This window comes from Phoca vitulina, unplaced genomic scaffold (assembly GCF_004348235.1).
Source record: "Phoca vitulina isolate PV1807 unplaced genomic scaffold, GSC_HSeal_1.0 scaffold47, whole genome shotgun sequence".
NCBI lineage: Eukaryota > Metazoa > Chordata > Mammalia > Carnivora > Phocidae > Phoca > Phoca vitulina.
Genome location: NW_022589750.1, coordinates 5,944,705 through 5,964,271, shown reverse-complemented (window position 1 = coordinate 5,964,271; position 19,567 = coordinate 5,944,705). Strand labels below are relative to the sequence as shown.

At 39.3% G+C, this 19,567-nt stretch overlaps 1 protein-coding gene across 1 annotated transcript in view; it reads right to left on the bottom strand.

Moving 5' to 3' along the window:
- MAP2K4 (mitogen-activated protein kinase kinase 4) overlaps window positions 1-18,746 on the bottom strand; it is a 132,843-nt gene extending 114,097 nt beyond the window's left edge. Inside the window, exons 1-2 of the mRNA XM_032431939.1 lie at window positions 14,615-18,746; window positions 12,599-12,631 (exon numbers count right to left, since the gene is read on the bottom strand). Of these exons, the coding sequence (XP_032287830.1) occupies window positions 12,599-12,631; window positions 14,615-14,627 (46 nt within the window). The 5' untranslated portion in view covers window positions 14,628-18,746. The remainder of the gene's footprint in view (window positions 1-12,598; window positions 12,632-14,614) is intronic.
- Window positions 18,747-19,567: the final 821 nt, after the last annotated feature.

Sequence of the window (19,567 nt, the reverse complement as noted above, 5' to 3'; positions counted from 1 at the left end):
GACACACAGCTGCTGTTAGGGTGCTGAGGGTCCTAGCCAGGAAGGGGGGATGTTCACAGCACAGCGAGTCGGTAAAGGTACCCAGCACCCTGTCTGGGTGCTCAGAACACTTCAAATCCATGTCATGCCTAAAACGGCCAAACCCACAAGGCATTTACACTAAGCCTTAAATCTCTGAACATATCAGCAGGGGCCCCACGGAGACAAGTGAGACGTAACGCTGTGTTGATCAAACCCAACAAAAGTTGCTGTGCAGGATGGTCAGTGATCCTTCCTTCTGTGATACATACAGGCCGTGTGGTGACCTCTGCCTCCCAATCAGACCCCTCGACATTCTATTTAAGCTCTTCATCAGCTCCCCAGGGTTTCAAGTTACTATCTGACCACGTACCAGTAGCAAGATATTAGGATTTCTGGAAAATCATCCACATGACGGACTCATACTTCTTGGTAGCCATCTTTCTAGTGGGACAAGGCACATAACACGTACACTTATAAAAACTGGGGCAAGGAAAGTCACAAGGCTCGTTCTGGCTGTCACCAACAGCCCAGAGCCCACGCCATTAGCTTCCAGCCCGCCTCACCATCCAGTGGAGGCACACATCACAGAGCAGAGACTCTCAGAACAGATGGCCTGAACTCTAACAAGGAACCAAAGTGCCCACCGGTCTCAGGCCACATTTATTCTTCCTGCCTGGGAAACCCCACAACATCCTATCACTACCATTTTAACTTCCAGCCCCCCATAAATGAAACAAGCACGTTAACCGTATTTCCTAACTACGCCATCAGCATTGTTTCAATCAGTGCTTCAAACCTTTTTTGTATGTGCCGTGATGTGGAGGAAAGAACACTTGTACAACACAGGGGAGGAAACACAAGCCTGTTCTTGGCTAAAGGCCACTGACCTGAGCTCCAGCGAACAGCTCCAGGCCACAGGCCAAGGCGAGCCACATTTCAGCTGACAGGTAACATCTTCACAGTAGCACCCAAATTGAGGAGCCACTAAAACAACCAGATTGGACTTCTCCTTTTTGAAGAGTTTTCTTAGAAAAATAGTAGCCACAAAACAAAGTCAGGTTTTTATCAAACGTTAATTTCTTCCTCTGTTTGCCTGAAATACCAATGAGGATTCCCACCAGTCCTGAGTAACTCTTCCAGACTCGGTCCCGTATGAACTTCACTAACAAGTAAGTTAGGATAAAGAAAACTGTAAGACTCAGGTAATTTAGCATCATAGTGAAGGTACCCCTGTGGTCCTAGGAGATGGGGTACTGATCCTTCTCACAACAGAAAATCAACCATCCACTGCCTCAATGATACGTACCCATTCTTCTTTCTAGGTGTAAGTGTAGACTGGCCCTCGTGGAAAGCTTACAGATTCAAAGCTATGGGTCTGTTGCGTGCAAGGTAGTTTTGCTACAGTGTCTGTGATATAATAAAAAATATACTTGGTACTTGTCCCAGGTACCTGGCACAGAGCTCCTACAACCACTGGAATATTCCAAGTGATAGAAGAGTCTTTTGCTCTTCACAACAAGCCCCTTTCAACCAAACCAGAGATTATGCTAATGAGGTGACAGGGCAGGGGGACTCCCCCACAGGCCACTTTCAGGATGGGGGGCTGGTCTCCAGAAAAACCAACCTAGTGATAAGAGCAACTTTTAGCCCCACCCCCAACTTCCAAGGAGGGGAGAAGGGCTGGAAATTGAGTTGCATCACCCAATGGCCAATGATTTAATCAATTGTGCCTACAACGCAACTTCCATAAACCCCCTGTCCCCCACAAAACAACAAGTTCCAGGAGCTTCCAGGTTGGTGAACAATCAAAGTACTAGGAGGATGACGTACTCAGAGAAGGCATGAAGCTCTACACCCTCTCTCCATACCTTGCCCTACGCATCTCTTCCATTTTTTTTACTATTCCTGAGTTGTTTCTTTTATAATAAACTGATAAAAATAAGTGTTTTCCTGAGTTCTGTGAGCCATTCTAGCAAATAACTGAACCTGGGGGTGGAGTCATGGGAGCCCTCTGATTCACGGTTGGCCCAGCAGAACTGGGCACCCCATTTGCAGCTGGATCTGAAGTGGGGGCAGTTTTGTGGGGCTGACCCCTTTAACTTGGGGGATCTGATGCTAACTACACCTAGGTACTGTCAGAATGGAACTGAATTGTTGGGACACCCAGATGACATAAAAAAATTGGAGGAGTGCTTGGTGTCAGAAAACATTGCAGTGTCAACATCTGAAACACTGAGAAGTGATGAATATTAAGTCAGTTTGAAGAAATATTTTCTTATTTCCATTAATACTTGTGGTTGATTTTTTATGCTATCCAAATCTATAATCAAGCCTAAAAACAGGTTTAAAATATTACAATTCAATTAAAGTAGGAAAATCTGGCTTATGAATATATTTTCTCTACTTGGTGTTTTTAATGGCCTTGGGTTGCATGACATGTGACTATTGATATATGTATCAATAGTCAATTTATAAACTGAATGGACATAACATATTATCAACTTATTCAGTTGACTTAAGAAAGGTCTTCTTAGAGCAAAGAATGAACATACATGAACACATTAGGCTAGCTCAGGAAAATCAGATAGAGGGTCTTATTTACTTCTTTTCCTTTCTATTTGGCTCCACAACGATCACAGCTAAATTTTTATTCCAAGCTGACTTCTCCCTGGTCTCCAGGAAACACTTGACTCCCTTAATCTATTGCCCAATTCACTTATCCCAAAGCAACAAGTTCATACCAGCATATCAAATTTCACCTGTAATATCCCTTTTTTTTTTCACCATATGTCCTTAGGAATCCAGAAAGGTAAAGGCAGAAATCAATTTTGTTCATATACATAATTTTGCATATATTTTCATTCAATTAAGATAATTTGGAGAGCCTTCAGGTAATCTTTTACCACTAAATGGCACTCCTAAATGACAAGAAGGTTAACTTTTACTGACTATGTGTACTGATGAAGAGACAACCTGCACCCAAACTCGCTCGCTACTCACTACTGCAAAGCAGTGGAATATAAGCCTTCTTCCGGTAGCTTGAGCTACCTAACGCAGAAGTAAAGCCTTATTTCGAAGATAGCTTCCCCAATTCTAAAACACCAGCAGTAGCTCAGCAATAATTTAGTAACTGCAGAGGAGGGGCAAAACAAAACAAAACAAAACAAAACAACACACTATATCATTTTTAACTAGTCATCCTTTATCCATATAACAGCCTCTCTCTTCAGGAACACGGTCAACATTTGAATATAAGCATGTGCAGAACCTAAATATTCATCGGGATGATTGCTGACCACTGGTAATTAGATCTAGCACTCCAGTGACTCAGTACTTCTCAGAACAGCGTATCACAAGAATGCAAATATTTCTTGAATAAATGGGTAATCCAAGCTTGAGTTTTGTTTTTTTTTTCTCATTAATGAAAATATGTGTAACTAGAAATTAATTAAGTTTTCTGAAGGAGTTAGCCAGAAGCTTTAGCTAGAGAAATGCTCCTGACAGAATTTCATGGCACATAAATTAGTCAGCCATGTTCTGGCTTTCAAAAAGGTATCTGGTGTTTTGGGGGGGGGGGGGGTTATTTTTATTTAAAAAAATTTTTTTAAAGTAATCTCTATGCCTAACATGGTGTTGAACTCACAACCCTGAGATCAAGAGTCACCTACTCTACTGACTGAGCCTGCCAGGCACCACAGGTACTTGGTGTTTTTAACGGCCTCGGGTTGCATGACACATGACAATCTTTTGTATACTCAAGTGACTTTTCCATTTCAATGCTGCATTACACTATATATACTTTTTAATTTTTAAGTAATAATCTGTGATCTAAATTTAAATTCAAATCCAACTGTGTTACTACCAAAGCAAATAACAAAGGTGGAAAATGAGTAAGCATCCTGCACACAAAGCTAAGACTGTACACGTACAAGCAACAACTACAACACTGTTATACTCCTCTCATTATTAGCATTTGAAGAGCTTCTTTGGACCACTGAATAATTCCTCCCAGTTTAAAAAAAAACACTAAGAGGTAACACTTTCATTTCTTAGCAAACACAAATACTATTTGTTGCCTATGAATGTATTCTATAAATTGAGGGTTTTTGAAACGTTAGAATAAATGGCACTCAAAGAGGATACACTGTATCCCTTCTGCTTCCTTCGGAGGCAATTTCTCCAACTGGTTATTTACAAATTGGACGTGATCAAATCAGTTGTAGAACATCATAAAGGGGAGACTTCGATAATTTAGTTACAAGACAGGTAACTACACAGGAATAGTGAAAAAGAAGAGCTGGGGAAGACACTGTTGCTACTGAAGGGTGAATAACGACACCTGTTGGACAAGACCATACCGTCACTGAAAAGACAATTGTTCACTGGAAGGCCAAGTAGTTCCCCAGGTTTTTTTATATCCTGGATGAGAACTCTTACTTACTTCTATTCTCACCAACCTGCCTTTTGATGATTAATGCTGGCTCCCAAGTAATGGGAAGGCAATGCCCTAGAGGACCTGAGCATTCTAAGAACTGAATAGAAATTAATAAACAAAGCCAGACTCCAGTTTGGAATTGGATCTTAATTTGGCAGAACTGGTCTCACATACCCACTGATTCTTCAACTTCATCAAAAAATGTCAAGAATGAGTATTTGACATGTTTTTTAATCATCTTCAGAGATTAAGAAATTTTAAAAAGTGAAAAAGAACCCCGATTAAAGAAGAGGTTGACTTACGTTCCAGGGTATATAGATAGATTTCCAGTCTCAATTCTCTCAAAGTACAGAAAAGCACAATAAATGTCTGTGTGTATGTGTGTGCCCAGAGACACATACGTTCATTTTCTTCAACACTGGTACAGTTAAGTTAGAGATGATTAATGCTTCATTTAATCTGCATTCAATGGTATGCCCAAACACAAATGCTGTTTTTTTGGCTGAGTATAGCTACTATTTGCAGAGCCCACAAATGTTTGGCAGTATGAGTTAACCAGTCCCTAACGAAATAATTCAGACAAAAATGATTGATGATGGCCAAAACCATCAGGTGAATAGCTGATGGGGACCTTTCTCACTGACAGCACCTAAACCCAGTGATTAATCTTAACAAGAGCTACAATCAGAAATCATATGCCTCCTGATGTGATGCAACCAGAAATACACAGCACCACCTATTAAAGCGTTCCTGCCAAAAACTTGAATCTCTATGTGATCAAGCCTCTATCTCTAACTGCCAATTAACAGGAGCTACAGGGCAAAGAGGACCTGTAAAACACTAATTACTAAAAGGATATAATCAGCCAAATCCAAAATGTGCAAAATGCTACAAAATGCATGACCCAATTTTTTCAAGGAATAAATGACAAGAGAAAAAAAGAGAGAAGCGGGAACCGCTATAGACTGAAAGAAACTGAAGAGACATATCAACCAAATGCAGTATGTGTGGACCTTGTTGAGATCTTCACTTGAACAAATCAAGGGTAAACAGGCATCCATATGGCACTAAGGAGATCTGAACACCGAGTGGCTACCTGATAATATTGTTTTATTTATTTACCAGAGTGACAATGGTCTGAAGTTATGCCTTTAAGAGTCCTTATCACTGAGAAGACTGTGACTGACACAGACGAGGATGACATCATGAAAATCAGAGTCAGCTTGAAGACACTTCAGTAGACATGGGTGGAGGGAGGAAAACTCATGAAATAAGAGAGGCCGCATGTCGGTAACCGCTGCTGCGATGTAATAGGTACGTGGGGGGTCGTGAATATTATTCCATCGTTGGGTAGGCTAAAAACGTCTTTCATCTCAAGTTTTTAAAGATTAAACAATGTTCTTTCTTCCATCCTTAATGGACAGAAAGTCAGAGGCACATAAATCTTTTGCCAAGAGCATCAGTGGGTTGTTACGAGTCTGTACAGAAATCCATCCCCACGCAGTGCATGGCTATGCCACCTGGTTCCCTGACTCTCGTGTCTCATCTTGGTCAGCTGCTCCCTGGACACACAAAGTCATTTGAGAATCCTGAAGCAATTCATTCTGTGTCTGTCTAGGCCAGGATAATATATATTTTTTAATTAAACAGTTTTCTCCTAGTGCTAGATCCCCTATGTCCTAACTTCAGAGACAGAAGAAGAAATCTTTCTTTCCACTTAACGTTCAGCCAGGCTAATTAGAGAACACTATGAAACTCTCCAGGGCCAGAAAATCAGAAGTGATACACATGATGAGTCTGGATCTCATGACCATTTGCAAGTGAAGGCTGCCCGAAAGCCATCTGGTTCAGAAAATCAATCCTAGGAGCACCCCTGCTTTCTTTCAAGAATTAAGAAAACACGATGGTTTACAGCATGTCGACGGTGACCAGAGCAAGGTCACACAGTCCTGTCACTGATTAGCTGGCTGACTTTGGAAGATTTACTTATTAACCTTTCCGTGCTTCCGTTTACTCCTCTATAATAGTTATTATACCTACCTCGTGAGGTTATAGGAATTAAAGGAGTTAACAGAACGTGCTCAGAACAGGGTTTGGCACACAGTAAATGGGTTATCTATTACTATTATCATTTCTGCCACTCTGTCTCTACGTGTTCAGTCTCTCAAAGAACAAAGCTCCCTCAGAGTAGGCTCTAGATCGAATTCATCTTTAAAGACCCCAGTGCCTCTTATCGTTACCAGTATTGTTAAATGTTACATTTGTGCCTCTGTTTATTTAACCTTATACAAGGTTCTCTACAGGGCAGGGAATATGCTTATATACACTTGATTTTTATTTCTGATTAATGTTCACCAAACTCTGCCTAATGAGAAGATGAACACCAACCTGGGTTGTGTAAAATTTCTTGCAAAAGTTTCTTCTAGTACACCTTTTCATCTAGACACTTGTGTCTGGATTTTGAAAGCACTTGTAAAATCATGTCATGAGAATCTCAAGTACTTGCTACACCTTGTTTGAAAACCATCACCCTAAATTTATAAGCTAAATTAAAAACCACTTTGATTAACTGGAGATTTAGTTGGGAATACACTCTGGAAACCTTCCACATCGTTTCTGCCCTGTAGCTGCCCAACCACAAAGTTCTGTCCAACAGCCCCACACTGTAGTAGTGAAGTTCAATGGGCCGGTGAAGGGAAACTTTCTGCACTGTGGGACCATCACTCACTTTTTTCTTGCTCAAAAATACCACACATTAAGCTTCTTCAGAAGATTTTTAAGGTGCAATAGCTATTCAAAACCTTCCTTCTCCTAGCAACAAAAATCATTCTTCAGGAGGAATTAATGTTCCCATCACTTTGAAGATCAAAGACAGTTAGGCAACATTCCCCTTGGAATGATATAAGGTATAAAGGGATTGTGTGAACCTTGACTCTGATTATACCACTACAACAATTCTTGGGCTTAATTTGTATAAAAACTGTTTCCAAGCAGATGGATTTTCCATTGGCAGTTTATTATGGTCCACAAAGATAGTGATGAATATTCTGGATGCTAGCTGGGCTTATGGCAAATCCTACAAAAGTCATTTTTATACTAACTTCAGCATATAAATTTAAAATACAAATATTAAATTCTATGTAAACTATATAAATTTAAATAAAACTTGTTAGCCTCCCATAGCAGCATTTTGTTTCTTATGATTGCTAAAAAAACTTAGCTGAGTTTTATAAATTCCAAATGATGAAATTTTGGCCATTGGGTATAGATTATTGCAACATAAAATGGAAAATTAGGAATGTAATCAGCTGAATTTTCTAAGCTCTTAGTTTAAATGCAGGATGGCTTGACTCTCTCCCTCCACTTCTTCCTTCCCCTGATTTTCTACCTACTCTACCTCCAATTCAGTTAAATACTCTCTTGAGCAAAACATCATCTTTTATAGATACTTCTTATCATGGCAGTAAACTTATTAATGACTTCCTCAAAGTTCTGGAAAGATTCACAAAACATCCTTCCTCCTCTTTATGGCTTCCTTATTATTATCAACTTAAAAACAATTAGGGATCTTATTGTAAAGAGTAGTTTCTTGGGGCACCTGGGTGGCTCAGTCAGTTAGGGTCCTGGGATCGAGCCCTGAGTTGGGCTCCCTGCTCAGCGGGGAGTGTGCTTCTTCCTCTCCCTCTGCCCCTCTCTCCACTCATGCTTTCTCTCTGTCTCTCTCAAATAAATAAATAAAATCTTTTTTTTTTTTTTTTAAAGAGTAGTTTCACAATTAAATGAGAATCTGTCATTAGGATACCTCCATTTTTTCTCCAAATACTCTGAAGTGCAATGTTACCAAAAGCAATCACTACCTGTAATCCAATTTCTATTAGTGACTTCAAGAATAAAAGTCAGCTCTGGAGCACATAATTTTCTAAATAAAGATCCTGTTGTGGGGCGCCTGGGTGGCTCAGCTGGTTAAGCGGCTGCCTTCGGCTCAGGTCATGATCCCAGGGTCCTGGGATCAAGCCCCGCATCGGGCTCCCTACTCGGCGGGGAGCCTGCTTCTCCCTCTCCCTCTGCCTGTCTCTCTGCCTACTTGTTCTCTCTCTCTCTGTCAGATAAATAAGTAAAATCTTAAAAAAAAAAAAAAAAAAAAAAAGATCCTGTTGTTTAAGTAAACTTTCCGAAGTAAAACAATTTTTAAAAGCCACTAAAAAATGTTTTCAAAGCTACCAAAAGAGTAAAGGCTACAGAAAAGCTACAAGACTCTACCCAAACTTGTCTTAACATTGAACAACCCTATAGCATGGGCTCCTTAAAAAGTCATAATTCTCATCCAAATAAAAAAATCAGAATGCTAATACACTAGGGTAAATTTGACATCTATAAAAGCACTTCTCAAAAAGTGTTTCTAGGCATATCCCCCCCCCATCAAAAAGAAAAAAAAATAGATTTTACAAAGCAAAGCAAATCATATCCTAAAGAACAGTGTTTAGGTTAGCTGATTAAAGCCATCGAGATAGGATCATCCAAACTTGGTCAGAAGTCACATAAACACCTTTACAAGTACAAAATCATTATCTCCAAATGATAAATGATAAATTAATCAACCTTCTAAATGTAGGCACTCTAAATCAGAAAGAATATTTTTCCCTAACGTAGTCTTACATTCAGACTTCAGAATGATGTGACAATCCAATAGTGTTGAAAGAAATATAACACTGTTGTCTTAAATAATTATAACTTCATTTATTTACTTCTTATTAAATGCATATTATCTTAAACAAATATATTTAGAAAACCAAAAAGCAAATAAATGCAAACTATAATTGATAAAAAAGACCATGAGGTGCAAAGTGGATTTTTATTGAATTTCTATAAAAATCTGGTTCCAAAATTAAATATGCAATCTCATACTGTGTGTGTAAATACCCACACACACATTTCCAATAAAACTCCACTAACTTATAACAGGCAATTGTAATAAACTAATTGGAATAGTGATGCAACAATATAAAAAACAAAAACTATGTGAAAGTCAAACAATGGGAAAAAATTAATCCTTCAGAGCTTCCATTAGTCATCAGATCATCTTACAATAAGTCCTTCTGATTTATGATGGAGAATTGAACATTTGAAGCAGTTGTACTCACTCACTGACTTTTAACAATATCTAGTTTTGTGCTCTTTGAGCCCCATCCCCTCCTACAACTATTGTATGACGTATAAATATTCTTTATGAATTAAATGTAAGGTCTTCTGATAATTTTGAAACATCCTTAGAATAAAACAGAAGATTCTGGCACTAGAGTATGCCTTATTAGATGAGAAAAGACTACCTTAGTGATTTCAAGCCCTTTATTTTTAAAGAGACAATGACCACTTTTAACATTGAGTTAATGTCTATATTTCAAATGTAAGACTGACCGTCTGCAAACATTACAAAGCCGTACTTTAATTTTTTAAGGCATGACCGATCTTGGAAAAAAGTTGATGTATGTAAGCAACTGAAAACTTAGAGTTTAGTACAAAAATAAATGCTGTCAACTTAGAGCTGGCCATACCTACCAACATCCCTGCTCCAACCCTCCCGGATATGGGTGCCCGCTCGCCTGGAGTCTTCCACTGAGGTCCCAGCCACTAAAGTGGTTAACTCTGCTTAACTCCAAAGTGGGGCAGGCCCACTGTTGGATCTCTGAGCCACTTTCTCCAATCCAGAAAGCAGCTCTCATGAGACCCACTGCAACCTCCCCTCCACTCCCACCCCTCACCGTGCTGTTCTCACTCAGAACACAACAGCAGAGCAAAGGTGCCCGGTACACCTGTCTTCCTACACCACCCCACCCTGGGTTCAGCTGCTAGTCAATCTATAGCATCAGCAGCTGAACACTCCGAACCAACCCAGGATCAACTCAAGTCCACTACACTGCGAGTCCCCTAAGGGCAAGGACCTAACTTGTTTCTGGACCAATCATTTCCCTCTCTTTATGCACCAAGGTGTCCAAAAAGCGATTCGTGAATGAATGTATCAAACTGTGTTTAATCCCAAAAGCTGGAAAACAAAGAGGCCAACCTCCCATGGAGAGTGGGGAGAGTAAAAAAGAAGACATGAGAAGGCTGGGTGAAGGGGTAGTGAAAACAACCAAAAGTATCAAAGTGGGGATATATGGGCTTCCTCGTTCCTCACTTCCATGTGGGTGGCACTGCCAATCTACTGTTTCTCTAACAATGGAAAAGGCACAGAACCATCTAGATGGTCTGGAAGCACTTTTCATCTAGCTACAGAGCTTTTCACGGACACTGCACACACAATTTTAAACTTAATAAAATCAGTACATCTCTCTTGTTTTGTGTCCACAACCGGGCTAAGTTAGAAAAAAGGACAACAATGTGAATGCAGCTTTAAATTTTAAAGATGTCAGCATTTTTCTTAGATTTTGTCAATACATAAGTAAAAATTATATTAAACATTAAACGAAATACTTTTAAATGAAAAATCTTCTAAGTGTATTAAAATTAAAAACAGCATAAAACAGAAGTTGTAACTTCATTACATTTAGATGTATATCACATATGTAGGTTCATTATGGGCTGGAAATCGCATAATATTTTTAAAGGTAAGAGAAGGATGATAAAAATGAGCCAATTAAAAAAAATTTATCCTAGGGCTTAGCTGCCCTACTCTCTATCATGAGTGAACCATTCAAGAAATAAATTTTTACTAGCTACATTTCAAAGGAAGTCACATTGTTCAACCAATGAAAATTATAAACATTTTGATTCCATCAGAAAATTTTAAAACTGCAGAAATGTTTTCTCTAGGTTAAACGTTGTTTCCTTTGAACTAACTAACTTAAGAACGATCTATATTGGGGGATCTAAAATGTACAGCACGGTGACTACTGTTAACAACACTGTATGATATACTTGAAAATTGCTAAAAGAGTAAATCTTTTTTTAAGATTTTGTTTATTTATGAGAGAGTGTGAGAGGGAGTAGACTCCCTGCTGAGCAGGGAGCTGGCCCTGGGGCTCCATCCCAGGACTCTGGGATCATGACCTGAGCCAAGGCAGAAGGCATGCGTTTAACCGACTGAGCCACCCAGGCGCCCCTAAAAGAGTAAATCTTAAATGGTCTCAGCACAAAAGGAAATACTAATTATGTGAGGTGAGGGAGGTGTTAACCAACCCTACTGTGATAATCATTTTGCAATATATAAGTATATCAAATCATCACACTTGTACACCTTAAAATTAACATAAATGTTATATGTAAATTATATCTCAATAAAGCTGGTGGGGGGGGAAGAATGATGTATATCAAAAAGTGGTCCCCATTCTTCCTCATTCTGTGAATAAATAAGCAGAAGATGAAACTAGCTACATTATATTTTGGGATTATTTTATGTTTAACTGGAGAGTAGCCTCCCTGAGTGAGGACTTTTTGAAACTGCATTTATACAAATGATATTTAAGTTTAAAATAAATTTGTTTTAGCTTAAAAATTTGCTTTCTTAATAGAAAACTTATTCTGTATTTTATAAAGACTGGCGTCCTAATATAGAACACTAGTCTATATTGGGATGGGGGAGGCAGGAGGAAGAAACAAACTTTGTTTCAAAGAAAAAAGTTAAAATGCTCTAAATGTATGGTTCAAAAAAATCAATTTTAAAGCATGAAACCTCTGAGTACAGTTACATACTTTTTGCACCATGATATTAAAAGAAAAATTTCCTCAACTTGTAGTCTAAATTATGATTAAGTCCAAATACCTATGTATATCTTTTTATAACTACATCACATAAATATATCTTTCTATAACTGTGCACATCTTTCTAAATCTAGTCTGCTTTCTGTACCTATCTACATCTCAATTTCTCATACATCTGCATATCTATATACATCTTTCTATACTTACATATATTTGAATGCCTGTATCTTTCTATTTCAATTTCAAGTGAAAACAAGAACAATTTACAATCAAGAATATAACAACACAATTTTTTTTTTATTTGGAAAAAGAATGAGAAATGGAAGCTCTTTTAATGTAAAATTGCCATGGTTGGTTAGTTGAAACAACAGTGGACACATTCCCAATACCAAGATGGATATGAAAAAAAATAAGTAGCATAGTATCATAAAATTTGTAGCTTACTTTGTGCCTTTTCACAGAAGTTTATCTGAAAGCCTAAAGTAAAAGAGATAAGTTCCAGTTCATTGACTGTAAATCAAACAAACCAAAATTAGAACATGGCATTGCATTTTTATGTTACATCTGAATAAAACCAATTCAAGAACAGTTCAAATCACATAACCCCCACCATCACAGTGATAACTGTAACATATAGGCTTTCTTTAAAAAGTCAGCTCTCTCTGGGGTAGAAGTACTTTACTTTATTAAGCGGAGCTGAAGTCAAGTTTAAATTCTAAATTCTGCCATTACCTTAATTTTTCACATCTATTTGATAAATAGAATAGCTACCAGCCCCTGGATGTCAAGAGTAACTTTTTAAAATAATCTTGTCAATTTTTTCAATCTACAAATTCATAACATATTACAAGTTATTTTTATTAACTCAAATTACTGACTTAGAACTATTCATGATTAATTGCTACCTTTGATTCAAAAGCTTCAAAAGTAGTTCATAAATTGTGAAGCAAGATTTTCTAGTCAATTTGCTAACTTCGAGCATAAGACAGTGAACTACTGAGGAGGAGCTGAAATTCTTCTAAAGGAGGCCTGACAAGAAGACTGTGTCCCTAGGAATGATACAGCAGAATAGAACCTTACAAGTTACAGGAAGAAAACCTGTGAATTCTCCTCAGGAACTTGAACTCATTTCCCAAATCCAGCTGGACCTGGTTATACCTTATGCCTACATTCATACGGATGTAATTTTTTGTAAAATGCACTCAGTAAAATAGGCTGTTTATGACAAAACCTTCCCAAAATATGCTCTCACCCCCTCGGTTTAAGTGGGTTTGGTTTTCTTAGTAGTCTACCTATGCCTTCATTTATTAATGCTTTAGGGAACAACATGGGGAAATTCAGAATGAGGATCACTCAAGCTTGTATTTATGTAAACACAATCAAAACTTAGAGGAAAAGAGCCAGGACTAAAGGAGGGATGTGTTTAAGTTGTCTTTTCCATCCAATTACTAAAATGCTTAAGATTCTAAGATAAAGATCTCACTTATAATGTACAAAACCTGAAAAATCTTAAGGCAGCTACTTTGCCCAAAGGTAACCCACTGCTTACTACTTAATCACACAAATGACAACACAGGAGGGAGTGGGAATGGAGAGACCTCGCGGGCAGAAGTCCTGGGGGGCAAACCTGGACACAGCTACCCCTCAAGCTCAACTTACTACCCCACCAGATGTACGGCAGGAAGAGACTTCAGAAAGAGAAAAAAAGTCGGAGATCCACGGGTCTTAGAAGCCTAAGCAACTAAATGCCAGCCAGCCTCCTACTGGGCAAAATGAGGCGAGCACAGGTCCAGGAGAAGAAACTGGCTCTCTGGAAGCAGACAGACATACACAGAGATAGAGCACAGTGGAGCTTCAGCCCTGGGGTCAGAAGCCCGGCTCCCACTACCCTCCCTCTCCCTACCCTGAGGAGAGAGAAGGGAAAATTCACCAGCAACAACTGGAGAGGAAGGGAAGGTTGAAACAAGTTTAAGTCAATAGTCATTCTTTTCTTTTTAGCTCACTGGTTGCTACTAAGTAGCAAAAAATAAATGGTGGGAGGAGAGGCAAACAGAATAGCAATTTGAATGGGGAAAGGAGCAAGATAAATAAACTTGAAAGGTATAGGAAAAAGAATGAGCTGGATCTGTCTGCACAATTATATAAAAATAAGTTACAGGACAATTTTAAGAAATAGAAAAAATGTGTAAAGGTAGATGTAACTGACAATGTTAGAATGTCACCACTTACTGCTCTAACACATGCGGGATTAAACCCACTTTAAGTACAGAATCAATGCAGGCAACTAAAAAGGGAGGAGCGTCACTACAAGACTTGCTCTTTTTATCTAAGTATGGACAAAGTGACCAGGTGAACGGATTCTGAGGCCTCTGCATCATTTCTCACTCAGAAAAAAACATGCTAACAGACCCAGAGTTCACAGGCAATGAAGGCTAAACAAACTCAAACATAATGGCTCACCTTGGAATTCCATTTAGTCTTGTCAATTAGATCAGATAAAAGGCTATTAGCTAAATCTTTCTAGACCTCCCCTAGCTCCTTATACTCAAAGGGCAGGGAGGGACTGAAGGGACCACCAGCAATCCTGTACAAGAACAGAAAGACAGTGGGAAAGAAACGGTGAGGAGAACTTCCAGTGTCCTCAGCTATATACAAAGCCAGTTTGTGGCTATACTATAATTAGTCCATTAATATTCATTCACATATGTTCCATTTTTGGAGGTCTCCTGTATCTCAGAAATTCTGTCTAAATTCTGTCTTCCCATCCGCACACTTTAGGTATCAGTTGAATCTGTTGCTAGTAACCAGTTAATCTTGAATATTTCAGGTGCCTCCCTCTTTTTTATCCTGGTGTCTGTACCGTGGGTCTAAATTCTGCATGATCCTCTGCTTCAAATTTGAGTCTTTTTCATTTTATCTGGCCCCAGGTGAGTTTACTTGCATTAAATCTTAGATCCCAAGATTAAGTATCCAGAAGTATACATATGGCAGAGTTAGGAAGCCGATGAGAGAAACGGAGCTCTGTGGGGCTTTCTCCTCTCCTCCTTCTCCCTGGGCCACCCGCTTTCCCACATTCCTCCTCATTCTAACACTCTTAAACCTCAATCGTGACAGCCGCTCACTGGCCATGACTCAAAACCCACCATTACCGTATTTGCCAGATAATGCGAGCTTGTCTACGTTAGCATAGAATGCTGTTTACGATGTGCGTTAAGTGTATAGAAAAACAAAGGGCAAACAGTCTTTGTGAAAGTAAAAAATGAAAGGAGAAATGTCAGCCCAGGGTCCTAGTTCCAACTGTGAAAGTCAAGTCATTTCACTTGAGACCTAGTTTCCTTCTTTAACTATAAAATTAAAAATAATATCAGGATGGGGCACCTATGTGATTCAGTAAGCGTTGGTCTCCTAATCCCAGCTCAGGTCTCGATCTCAGGGTCATGAGTTCAGGCCTGGCATTGGGCTCCATGAGTGTGGAGCCTACTTTAAAAAAAAAGGTAATCTTATCTTAGAATTTGGAAACGGTGTGTCTGTACCTACGTTGCCCATGTCATGGCCCCCATGGGGTTTTGCATTCTCCCCGGTCCCCTTCTCTGGGTTGAGAGAGTGCAGGGCAGGGGTGTAAGTGGTTTCCCACTTCCTCAGAGGTTCCTTCCAGCTTCCTGGACATCCCAGATTTGGGTACTGCTGACAATGGACTATGAACTACAGAATGAAGCCACACTAGTGTAAAGAAAATCAGAGCCGCCTTACTGGGTCATGCCCATCAAGCAAGCTACCAAGTCTTCCTTCTGACACAAGCATGAAGAGTCTAGTTGTTTGCTGCCTTCCAAATTCAACCTCAAAACTGTGGCACGTGGCCTCAACTGCAAAGTTACTGAGCGTACCTCATTACGGCTCTAACATCTAAGGATTTATCTCGGCTTGTCCAAAATTTGTATGTGCACTGTACTTACAGCGGTTTCCACAAGATTTGATTCCTGCTGCGTTGTTTCCTTTTGCTTTCCTTGCTTCACCATTCTCAGACTTAAGGGGGAGCCACCTTAACTCAGTTAATCCCAGCTTGTTTGCATCATCCAGAACCATTCGTGATTTGGCATACTGATCAAATCCTTTCTATAGTTGTTTTTAATTTGGGATCTTGTCAGTCCTCATAAGTCATTCCTTTTTCCTGCCTCTGGCCAATGACTACCTCCTTTACTCTTTGGCTATGTAACTAAACGCTGTATTATCATCTCCAGCCTGCTCAGTGAAGCCCGAGTACACCCAGGGAGGGCAACTGATTCACTTTGTGACCGTGGGCTAGTATCTAACCTCTACGAGCCTCGATGTGCTCATCTGTAAAATAAACAGCAATACCTGAAAGTGCTTTGTGACGATTAAGCAATATACCTAAAATGTCCAACACAGAGCCTGGAATAATGCAGGTAATTATTACCATAGTGATCATTCCTGGTCTCTCCCTACGGTGAGCAATGATTGTGGCACCTTCCCCATCAGACCAGCTCCACCTACGCAAAACCAGTCCCTCTCCTTTCATTCCCTGTCACCCTGGGAGAGGTAAAAGGGAGGGACTCCAGACAGCATGGGGATCCCCACCCCAGGCTTTACATTCTGCCACAGTCCTTCCCAGACACAGCCTGGTGTCCTGGTGTCCAAGAAGGCGGATACTTTCCCTGGCAGGAACCTAAAGCAGATTTCAGAGATACCAGCACACATCGGGGAGCCAATTAAGGTCACTTCTTTTTTAGGATAAAGTCAGACAATGAATGCAAATCATATATATCTGGTAACACTTCTCTTGTTTCCCCCTTTTATAAATTTTATTTGAGTGATCTCTGGTAAGCTGAAACATAACATGCCTTGAAAAAGCTGCTGTGATGCCTACCTAGACCACCTTTCCATGTGGTGGGGAGCGGTGTGCTTGTCAGGCATCTAGCTGTGTATGCTATGAATGTTACCTTCTTTCAAGAGGCTCATCTTGAGTTAACTACTAACCAATGGTCCCTTTCACTGTGTAGCCACAAGGTAGGCCAATCTTATAACTCCTGGCCCTTGAAGCCTTTCTGTAAGTACACATTAATTCTCTACCTTGCCAAGAGTGTGAAGAGACAACACACGAAGACTTTCTGGAGCTCCCGGGATAGGGGACAAGGGTAGAAGCGAACCCATGCCCATTGGCAGGACGGTCACTTGCCCCAGATGACAAATTTAGTCAGGATGGCAACATAAATTATTAACTCTTATGCTAAATGGGTTCCTTTTACATATTATGTATAGTGTTGAAAGAGTTCTATTACCTTTCGAATCTATACTGGCCTCCTGCGCCGTTGCCTAATTAAAATCTTCTACTTACTTGTAGATTTCCAATCAAAATGCCTCCTAATTCAAAATGCCACTGTCAACCCACCAGCAAGTTTAGAACTCTGTAACATAAAGGAGCATCAGGAAGCAACAAGGCTCCAAAATCAACCCAAACATGGCTGGCTGCTTAGAGCTTCCACCCCCGACTGAAACCTAAAATAATTTCCCCTTTCTATTCCTGAATCTGCATCACTTCTGGCAAAGATTTTTCTCCCGGACCTGAATGGCTGAAATGGCTTCGAGCTCAAAAAACCTGTGTGAACCTGTGTTATTGAGCAATAAGAAGACGAAAGGCTACCAGTCACACGGGTGGGTCAAAACCCACCTCCACTGGAGCATATAACCTTATTGAAAGTTAGTTCCCTAACCTATGAAAGGGCACTATGCCCACCTACCCTAAAGGGTGCTTATGAGCATCAAATTAGGTAAAGACAGTGAAAATCAGCTGTGTTAACTATTAGTTTCCCTACTTTAAATCTGAATTAAGGTTTCCCAGGTTGTGTAGCTTGGGCGGAAACTCTATGTCCAAGAGATGGAGACTGCAGAGATTGACCTGGGTTATGTATGATGGAGCTGATTATGATCTCCTGACCCCTAGGAAGCAGGGAAAACTCTATGAGCCCAAATCAATCCAGCTTCTCACATTAGGTAAAAGAAATGGAAGGAAAATAGAGAAATTTATGAGAAAAGAAAACAGGACTCAAAATACAGGATTAACTAATATCCCATCTTAAAATGAGTTTAGTACACATTCACTCGAAGGTACATGAGAGGAAAAGGTGAGAAAATAAGTATCTTGAAAGCATTGTTTTTGTACTTTTTCTCTTTTAATACTAGGGTTGCTCTCATTTTTAAGAGAACACAGAGAAATACAATGTGCTTTGAGGGGGGACCAATTTGCTGAGCTGGACTTGGTATCAGGTTATGTCACATAAATGCTAAAGGAATAGTACTCACATGCTGGGAAGGAAAGGCAAGCAATTCTAGGGTTTGGAACTATATCCACTGTCTGCACAATTCAGTTCTTTAAAATCCAGATAAAGGCATCTTCCTATGGTTCTTGGAACCCACAGACTAAATGGTAAAATAGTCTAATACAATCACAAATAGAACGTTTCACACATATTTTATATATTTAAATATTATTGAGAGGAAAAAAGTATACTGATTTTAAATCTTTTTTCTTAACAGACATGCATCATTACACCTGAAAATGTTGTGTTTCTTTTAATTTTTTTTATTATTGAGGTATAATTGACATACAGCATTACATTAGTTTCAGGTGTACAACTTAATGATTCAATATTTGTACATATCACAAAATGATCACCATAATAAGTCTGGTTAACACCCATCACCATACACAAAGAACTTGTATTCTTGTGATGAGAACTTTAAGATTTACTCTTAGCAACTTTCAAATATGCAATATAGTATTACTAACGATAGGTGCCACGCCGTACATTACTGTGTGTGTGTTTCTGGTTTTGTTTTTGTCTTTAAGTAGGCTACATGCCCATTGTGGCCCCCAACATGAGGCTTGAACTCATGACCCTGAGATCAAGACTTGAGCTGAAATCAAGAGTTGGATACCTAACCGACTGAGCCACCCAGGCACCCCTGTGTGAGTGTGTTTTTTAAGGAGAACCAAGCAATCATCTTTTTACTTAAACTGATATTTATAAATTGTTCAGGTGAAGGTGAATAAGCAAGGACTAGACTAGTCCATAAGTGTTGTTAGACATCTACATCTGAGACCCAAGAAGAAAAAAGGAAAAACTGCCTGCCTAGAACAGCTCATTAAGCGAATCAGAGGTACCTACAATGTATACTTTATAACTATTTCCTGTAACAAGTACTTTCCAAATGCCTCCATGTTTTTCGGAATCAACTGTAGATTCTAACTATTCTAACCACATTTTAAAAACTGTTTTAAAAACTGACACTTCTCAGCTGAGTAGAATTTATATAAGTTTTATTTTTTCCCTACTTTAAGTCTTCTAAAATAAACTTCTTGTATTTATGAGATCTTTATACATTTTAAGCGACTGG